This window comes from Dermacentor variabilis, chromosome 5 (genome assembly GCF_050947875.1).
Source record: "Dermacentor variabilis isolate Ectoservices chromosome 5, ASM5094787v1, whole genome shotgun sequence".
Lineage (NCBI taxonomy): Eukaryota > Metazoa > Arthropoda > Arachnida > Ixodida > Ixodidae > Dermacentor > Dermacentor variabilis.
The window spans coordinates 144,897,683-144,907,705 of NC_134572.1; the positions used below are offsets into that span (position 1 = coordinate 144,897,683).

At 44.0% G+C, this 10,023-nt stretch overlaps 1 protein-coding gene across 1 annotated transcript; it reads right to left on the bottom strand.

Moving 5' to 3' along the window:
- Window positions 1-739: 739 nt before the first annotated feature.
- Window positions 740-7,760, bottom strand: Rpe (ribulose-phosphate 3-epimerase). Its single transcript, XM_075693566.1, has 5 exons — window positions 7,225-7,760; window positions 6,632-6,739; window positions 2,170-2,304; window positions 1,057-1,143; window positions 740-942 (listed from the first exon to the last, which is right to left on the bottom strand). Exons 1-5 carry the CDS (start codon window positions 7,531-7,533, stop codon window positions 823-825), a joined length of 759 nt encoding a protein of 252 aa, XP_075549681.1. The 5' UTR covers window positions 7,534-7,760; the 3' UTR covers window positions 740-822.
- Window positions 7,761-10,023: the final 2,263 nt, after the last annotated feature.

The window sequence follows — 10,023 nt, forward strand, 5'->3', positions numbered from 1 at the left end:
CAGCCTTTCTACCTAGTTTACGGCCGTTCATCAACATTCACCATTGATGTCGCTTTCTTCAATGCCCCAACTAACACCTCGGCCAGTATACCCAAACTGTTCGTCTCGAGACTTGAGGAATGCCGTCAACGTGCTCATTTCAACACAGAAGCGAGTCAGCTGGATCGCAAGCAACGTTACATTTCTCATTGCAACATCTCCTTTCGTCCTGTAGAGGAAGTGCTCCTTTGGACGCTCATTCGTACACCCGGTTTGTGTGAGAAGTTTGAATCCCGCTTCCTTGGACCCTACATCATTAATGAACAAACATCCCCCGTGAACTATCGCGTTACTCCCATAGACTTTTCTTTGGACCATCGTTATCGTGGTTCAGAGATCGTTTACGTTTCACGCCTCAAACGATTCGTTCGGCGTTACCCTCCTGGTCAAGTCGCGGCCTGGCTGGCCGCTTGCGCGCGTGGAAAAATTAGTGTGAGCATTTATTCTCACCTGTACATACTCATCATCACTGTTTTGGGGCCTGGTGGTGGGGCTCCCACTCGGGAGAATAAATAGGAGGCTGGCTGCCTAAATCTTGTCTCACAATATTTAGAAAATGAAAATGCTGATATAGTTTTTCCCGTTAAGCTTATTAACTACCTATTCACACATTAAACATTAGATTCTACAACTAAGCCCCTTAACTACCTATTAACACATTAAACATAACTTCTTGTGCAATAAATAACGACACCTAAAGTATTAAAATATAGAACTTTATTAACATCGCTGCAAAATTGCACCACTGAAAAAAGCATTTTATCACAATATTATGTTACACATTCAGTGTGCAGCTTTTCTTTCAATTACACTATCTACGGACTGTCTAAGAGTTGTGATCACATGCTTGGGGTCCTTGCTCTTTGTGATGGCTGTTCCGGAGACAATCATGTTGGCACCAGCCTGAAATTAAACAGAGAAATCAAGACCAGTCAGATTTCTCGAAATTCATAATCATGCGAGACATACATATTTAAGTTCCAGTAACAAAGAACATTCAAGGAGTAATGTACATACCTCAGCGCACTCCTGAATTGTGCTTAGCCCCACTCCACCATCCACTTCTATGTCCAATTCTTTAAACTTGGAGCGCAAAAGCTTCACCTGTAGAAATAAGGTACAAAAATGGTTACGACAATTGTACGAAAGACAAATTCTTCGCGTTGTGACCCTTATAAAAATTAGGCACAGATGATTCATTCAATAAAGAGCAAGAAAAGACCAGTGGTAAAATAGTGGTTCCAGAATATGTTTGTTAAGGGAAGAACTGCCACCAAAAAAGAACCTCGATGCCCCCATTAACATCGTCGGCTGTTACCCAAACACAGTTCAACACTAAGAATATTAGTAGAAAATTTGGCCCTAGTGTCTTGGCACATTCTGGCCGCGCTTGTATTACAAGCAGCGTACATGCTGCTTGCACCGTTTAGACAAAACGTAACAAGTTCCAAAAGCGCTTACGTGCCTTTTAATGCTGTAGTCAAAGCTTTATGTGGCATCCACCTAGTTACTGTCTACAATATCAGCTGAAACAGAGGTGTGCAGAGCCGCACTGGCATCATATACATCCATTGTAAACACGGAGGCAACGGTGGCAGCTGAGGCAAGCAGTGGATGCGTCACCACGTGATCAAACATGGCAGCACCCATGGGATCGCCGTGAAAAGGGTCAATATGGGATCTGTCTAGACTTCTGTCTGTCTAGATCTGTCTAGATCTGTCTATAGATGCATACAACGACCAAATTGTGCCTCATCATCATCAGCCTGGTTACGCCCACTGCAGGGCAAAGGCCTCTCCCATACTTCTCCAACAACCCCGGTCATGTACTAATTGTGGCCATGCCGTCCCTGCAAACTTCTTAATCTCATCCGCCCACCTGACTTTCTGCCGCCCCCTGCTACGCTTCCCTTCCCTTGGGATCCAGTCCGTAACCCTTAATGACCATCGGTTATCTTCCCTCCTCATTACATGTCCTGCCCATGCCCATTTCTTTTTCTTGATTTCAACTAAGATATCATTAACTCGCGTTTGTTCCCTCACCCTCAATTCCCTCACCCTGTTCCCTCAATTGTGCCTCAAATTAAGGTTAAATCTCACAAAGTGTGAAGGAAGTAATTGATGATGTACCTTGGGCATCATATCAGCCATGAAACTTTGTCCACCAAATCCGGGCTCCACGGTCATCACAAGTACCATGTCAACATGTTCCACCAAAGGAAGTACAACATCCACTGGCGTCTTGGGCTTGATGCCCACTCCTACCTGCGAAAATCGAACAAGGCTATGAACGTAAAGACAAGCACAAACATCAGAACATGGGCTACTGTGCACTGTTTTAGTGAACATTTTCTTTGGTGAGAACCTCCACATCTAAAGAAGAATCGCACATCGAAGGAGCCACCTTCAAAAGATGCACTGGCTAAAATCGTGCATCAAAGAAGCCCTAAAACAGCTTAGCAACCAGCCTTTTTCATGAATGCAAAGAGCACTTGCTTAGTGAATCCCCTTGCGCAAGGCATGCACTGGTCTGAATGAAACACGCAAATACAGTGCACATCCTTGAACACACGGAGAGAGAGAAATAACTTTATTCTCGTTAAGTGTTTAGAAGGTTTGGCCCCTAGTCCAGGGCAATGTCGCAGGCCCGCCAGACCGGTGTCTGCTGAACCTGCAAGTTTCCATCTCGCAGCATGGCCTCCGAGCTATTCAGTGTTGGGATGGGGTCAGCATACAGTCTCCGTCCTGGCAGCGGGTGTTGGCACTCCATAGCTACATGAAATAATGTTGGTGTGCCCCAACAGCTTGGGCACTGGGAGGAATTAGACGTGGAGTGGAGGACATGTGGGAAGTGGAGATTTGGGCAGGCAGACTGTAGTTGCTTTACAGCCACTGCGTCCTCTCGAGATAAGTACAGGTTGATATCTGAGCCAGGCTTGGCTATAGTGGTCTATAATATCTTGATACCCGAGGGGTGTGACTTGTGTGTCTGCTTCATCTGGGTTGGACAGCTCTCCCTCTGGCACCTTCTGAGCGAGTTTTCAGGCCTCCATGAATGCAGTGGTTTGCAAGGAGAGAGGCGTGCCCAGGCGTCCAGACTGGGGGGAGGTGTATCATGATAATGCACCTGATGCATGATGCACATATATGATGCATCATTAAAACATGCAGCATGTGTCCTGCGAGTCAATCATTATTGCGATTAGGTCAGTGTGTGGAAGGTATCGTGTGGCATGAAAAATTTTAAAAAGACATGCGTGAACTGGAGTGACACATTAACCCATTATCCTATGGTATTCGCCTGTACCATCCTTTACAATCTTACTTGACAAAGACGATTGCATCTCACTCAGCATCATGAGCACAAAAGAAAAATCTCCTCATCGTTCCGCACCACTTCTATGAATTCACTTGGCCGTGCTTTCCTCCAAATCAGAAACAGTGGCTTGGCAAGGACATTATTTGAAGGAATGTTTCGCAGCACGCCACCTACAAGATTTAGATACACGGAAACCTAACAATTTGAGGGGGGGGGGTGCACTGGTCCGAAAGGTCACCACATCTAGCACCTCTTCTGTCAACATTGCTTCAAAATGTGTTTTAGATCAGAGGAGGGAACTTTTAGTAATAAAATGCCGCACCTCCTGACATTCCAGGCACAAGGCAACGTGCATGATGCTGTGCCTAGACACACATCATTTTAGCCATGACAGCTCGAATGGAAGAGGCAGGAACACAGAAGAAAGGTGACACACCAAGAGACAATACTGCATTGGATAGGAGCTTTCCCTGCGCCAACTTTCTTCTCTGGTTTTCTATGTTTCGTCTGCGTTTGCACAGGGGCTACAGATGTGGTTATAAAGACGTGCTGAGCTTTGTATTGTTTCCTCTAGACATGTCATTTCTTCATCACATCCCTTTCCCTACAGTTTGTGCTTATGAAAAAGAAACTAGCACTGTGGAACTGTTCATTGCTGGAGCTAGTAGTTGGTATGCAAGCATGGTAAAAAAATTCTGCGTTAATATGCAAGACATAACATTAGAGACATGCAGACACGAGTGCTTTTGTCTTTATGTCTTTTCTGTCATGTCATGTGTATTAGCACTAAATTTTTTACCAAACTGGTACTAATCTGATCTTGCTAGCATTCACTCTGTTTACTTACTCAGTTAACGTCTCCACTTTTGTACCTGGTATAACTCCTCACATACACAACATATTGAAGTAGGAATAGCTATTCTTAATAAAAATATTCAAGTAATAGCACAAAAGCTTTTGAGACAGACTCAAGGCTTTTTATCCGAGTAAAGAGAAGTAATATTTGACCACAGGTGTCCTTTACCACATGATCTAATCGATGACTTGGTTGGTTTATCTGCCTTTTTTCTTAAATTGCTTCTGGGCCTCCAAGTGGGCATCATTAGCAAGGAAGCTCGAACATTAGTCTACAGAAAGCTCTAATTACCCAACGTTGAAAAAACATTACGATAGTATTCCACATCATAGGGATAGTTCAGAAGAATGGCCATGGTGAGAGGAAAAACAGTGATGTTTGAGAGCAAAAGAAAAGAAGTGAAAGTGATATTATCCATTCTGTCACCCTCTTCACAGGAATGACTTCAGAAGATAGCGAACAGGAAGAAAGCGGAGCAGAGCGATAATTTTTCCTTTTTCGTATTTTCTTAAACCTTTCCCGGGCTGTAGATACAGCCTAAAGAAAAAGTTTACACTCTTTGGGACGTGCTTTGTCCTCAAATAATAGTCATCTGTCTTGCTTGCATTCCTTTCCTGAAAATACTGAGCTTGCTGCTTTCTTGTCAAGAGCACTGTATCACGCAGATAGGCACTTGCCGTTCATGACATGGAAACACAGAGCACACAGCATTAAACAAGGGAACTGTGTGCATTAAGACAGAAGACAATTACTGTTTTGAGACAAGATGAACCTTTCTCAGAGTGGACAACTTGTCCAAGCTCCAAAATCTGAAAAAGCACTCAGACTTGTGTGGTTGTATCAACCGAGCAATAAGAGTAATTCATGACCAACTGTTGTTTCTTGCTCTTTCTTTGCTGAATAGGTGATGCTGCACATAGGCTGTGACAGTAGGTGTTGCACTGGAGCACACATGACTAACTGTGATAACCTTGGTTTCTTTAATGCTCGCATGCTAAAGATCTTGACGCACGGTAATTTTTATGACATCAGCAGTATATTACTTTTCACGTGATAAGTCCTGTGTGCATATGACGTACAATATGACTGCATATCATATATGGCTGTTCTTCAATAAGTGCAACGCAAACAATAGATGTCAGTCTCCGGTCAAGGGAGACGGGGCCCAAATTCAAGCACTCAACCCATAAGCCAACTAGAGAAGCAGGTGTTGAAGCAGAAAAAGGCAGTAACTATAACAGTCATGGAACTTTGTCTCAACGCAACCCTAACTGTGAGAGACGCTGCAGCGAGGAGCTCCAGATCAATTTCAGCCACCTGGGATTACTTCTAATCATAGAATGGCCTCGCTATTAAAGGACTTCGCCTCGCGAATCTTATGCAGCAAACATTTTCCGAATTCTTCAAGTACAAGTGCAGTTATCGCATTGATACACAACTTTCTCTCTCTTTTCGTCTCCGTTAGCGTGCTGAAAACTACACAGGGGAGAAGCCCAAGGGGGTCAAAGCCCCACCCAAAAGTTGAGCGTCTCAGAGGCAAAAGGGCTGGTCGCAGCACCCCTTGGCGGCCATGGTAGACTACACTACGCAGCACACCGCTGCTATCTAGGAGTCCACGTGCAGCAGATGCAGCCACGCACAACTGTTGTGCGCAGACCGGCAGCGCAAAGACGAAATCTTTTTCTGACTTTTTGAGATTGCAGACATATATATGTTTCATTTACTTAAACTTAGCCATTATGCATTACTGAGAATATTCCCGATCAAGAAATCTTCTGACAGTGGTTGGTGGGTCCAGCTGCTTGCAATGATGTCGCATAGCACAGTGGAAGCGAGGGCAAGCAATTTTTTACTGTTTTCAACATGAGGTAGTAAATTCCCTGCAGCGTGAAGTGCAATATTATTGGTTCACATGTTCACAGGACCCTCTTGTACAGACCGGCTACGTTTTCTTACTATGTCCAAAGTATTTCAAGGCCCCTTTAAAGTGCACACAAAGCTTGGCACAAACGAATTTTTTCCTTTCCTTTAGCATACTTTCTAATATATACATGGCACTGTCTGAAAATTCAGACGGCACAATTTGTGTGAGCAGTAGCTTAATTGTTAGCCAGAACTCAGTGGTACCAAGCATTTAATATTGCTGCGAAGCAAACTGCGGAGAAGTAATATGCCTGGCATAATTTTAATAACGAATCCAACCACAAACTGTAAGTGTGAATAATGGGTGAAATAAAAATTGTATGGCATTGTGCGCACACATGCCATTTCACTAAGTACGCTAAAGTCGTAGTCGCAAATAGGGGGGGGGGGGGGATTATAGAGGGGTTTGACTATAGGTGAAAGCCTTGCACGAGATACAATTGTCTTCGTTGCATGTTACTTCCTTATAATCCAGATGCATGCGCAAAGCTGACCTTCATGCCAGCTTCCCTGATCTTGCGCACAAGTCCAAGAGGATCTGACGTTGCCTCGTAGTGGAACGTATACTGATCGGCACCAGCATCTGCCATCGGGGACACCCACTGAAACGAAAACAAGATGTGTGTGGCACAGTCAGGGGATCGAGCACCACTACATGCATGCACACACTCTTGACGAGTCGTTGTAGTACAAAAGGCGCACCTTGGTTATTACTATACTTGCTACGTTACCAAGTGCTACGAGAGCTGAAGCTACAGTAAACGAATTGCACGTTAACTAGAGTCGCGATCACGGCACCCGCAATTTTGTAACGATGCCTTTTCAGACGCTATTCTTCCTTTTCGCGCTTCGTCAGTGGAATATGGTCAATAGGATCAGCTGGCCGTGAGCTGTGGATGATTAGTGATATAGAATCGAGCGGAATGCATCGCTACAAAATTGTGGCCCAAATAGCGCAAAACAAGAGCTTAGATTTCGGTTGTTCCAGCAGTGGCGCGTGAGATTCTGTCGACACAAGTATAACTCTTGACTTTACTGCACGTAAAAAATCAAATGATGAACCCAGCAGGAGTATCAAAATTCTTACTTTCTCCGGTGCGAGCACCATCATGTGCATGTCGAAGAACGTCTTGGGCAATTTGCTCTTGAGGCACTTCACAACGGGATGTCCGAAAGTAAGGTTGGGCACAAAATGCCCGTCCATCACGTCGAGGTGGAGGTAGTCCGCTCCGCAGTCCAGTAGTTTCTGGGATTCCTCGTATATCTTCGCCAAGTCGGCGTTGAGAATGGACGGGCCAATTTTGCACTTCACAGCCGACGAAGTCATTTTTCTGGCGAATTGGGTACCCACGTTAACACCGCTTGTACATACGTACGTACAAAACAAAAAGTTCATGCAGCGCGAGCGGCGTGCGCTTGGAAAGAGGATAACGACTTGAACGCGCCCGCTGCGACGAATAGCTGCTTCTATCTGTCCGTAGCGTTTATCGCTGAGCGCACACACGACCTTGCAAACACTTTAAACGCCTTTAATCAAACACATGTGCTAGTCGACCGCAGCATCGGCGTCGGCTTCCTTGCAATACATTTCGCGGCCGTGGTCAAGCCGGACTGGACTTGCTTTGTCTATACCACCGGCTATGCTTTGAAAAAGCCCGGCCAAAAGCAACGGAAAGCCAAAACAATAAAATAAGTTTTAGTGTTATAGCCGCCATGTTTTAAAATCACCATTTTATAAACGCTTCAGAAACGGCTTTTCTATTAAAATTTTCTAAAACAAATAAAAGGTTTCATTTAAGGTATTCGAACTGCTTTACTTGTGCGCGAGCTTGTTGGTGACGTCTGGCGGAAAAATTGGTTTGAGAGGCGCGTTTTTCAGGGTAAGAAAAAAGATAGATAATTAAATGAATTCGCGCACGCAATATTTAGCTGATTTTGGTCTTCGTAGAGTACACAGACCGTTACATAACACTTTCAACGGCACTGCGCTTACTGCTGGGGCACCATGTGGCACGAGCTTGCTCAAACAATGTTCCTCCGAACTTCAGTACTTAGAATTAAACCTCATGTTTCTTTAGGGCTCTCATCAATAATGTACTACCGCGGTATACACACAAAGTGCAATTTCGAAGTGCTTTGAGTCTAAGAATGTGTGTGTTAATATCAAGAGTTCCAGATGGCTGCTGCATATTGCTGAATTCAACTTCCATGTGATGTCTCGGGATGTCCGAATGGTGTATGCCACTTGAACAAAAAGCAACTGCAGCAGCGAATCCACTGCTCTGTCTTGGCTCGGTATCGCCATCTGTCGTCCGTCGTTCGTTCTACTCACCGACAGCAGCAAAGGATGTGATGGCATATGCAATGTCACTGCTCCCCCTGGTTGGGTGGCGGGAGATTTTTATGTCAAAAAATGTATTCGGACCCTTCAGATGCAGTTTTCTCCTAAACTAAGCCTTAGCTTTGCACGAAGCAAGCGTTGCGAGGTTTATGGAAAGGTATTTAAACAGTCCACATCGACCTAGTATTTGCCTCAAGAGTCCCTTTAAGACTACCTTGATCCCGTAGGTAATTTGTTTTACTTTGGTTATTTGTTCAATAAATTTAAGATTTCTGTCTACTTCTATACCAAGATAATTACAGGAAGAACTTGCAGGGATAGGACTTGTGCCAAGAAAAATAGGAGGAATGGACTGAAGTGTTTGTTGGTGGGAAGTGAATACAGCAAATTTTGTTTTGAACAGGTTTATCGGTAACTGGTCAGCATGGCGCCACTCCAGCAGGCTGTGTAAATTGCCATTAAGGTTAGATACTAAAGTTGTAATACATTTATCGGAGTTAACGAATGTAGTATCATCTGCATCAAGTATACATTTCGAAGAGAGGCAGTTAGGCAGACCATTGATATATAAAAAGCGGACCCAATATGCAACCATGGGGCATGCCAGTATTATAGAGAACATGGTTTTAGAATGGACGCCTGAAATGGTTACCACCTGCATCCTGTCTGTTAAGTAATTTTGTAGTAACAGAAGCGCTGGGCTGGTAATTCCTAATGATTAAAGCTTATGAAATATTATGCGATTGTTTATTTTCTCAAACACTTTGCTTAAATCCACAAATACTGAAGCTGTGTAATTGCCTTCATCGACAGAGAGTTTTCGTTGATTGGTTAGCTCAACAAGTGCAAGTTTAGTCGAGTAGCCTGGGTGAAAGCCGTATTGTAATGGTGAGCGAATGTTAAATTTGGTAAGGTGTTGAGCATTTTTCTATAATTCAATTACCTCGATAAAGAAAGGTCACAAAATACATAATAAAATTTAAGAGAACTTTAACACCGTCACTATTCTGTGCTCATATCAGCATGATCCCATTGCCTTGCTTACCACATAAAATATGTGTTCCTAGATATCCTTTCCTTCTTATTCAAGTTGCACTGTGACTGGATTGCTGGTACTTTATACTGCATTGTTACTAATAGGTCTCGATTAAGTGCCTGCGTTGTTCATTTAGGCTGCCATCCTTCAAAAGAAACTACCTAGCTCGTGGACATGGATCCAGATGCTGTGATCATGCAATTATAAGAATAAAATGAAATGCACACTGAAGCACCTGTGGGGTGCAGTGGGCATACACTCGCACATGTGCTTTCTCGCAAGCAATGCACCAAAATCTGGGGCCCTATAGCGTAAAACTATTCCAATCTGTTTTTATTCCGAATCGGCCATTAGCACTCCCCGATAGGTCAGAATGGTTCGGACCCAACCCATATGGGCGGGCGCCACGCTCATGTGGGCGGAGCCCAAGCCAATCTAACCTATCACGGAGGGCTACTTAATGGCCGATATGGAATAGAAACAGACTGCAATAGCTTTACATTATACCG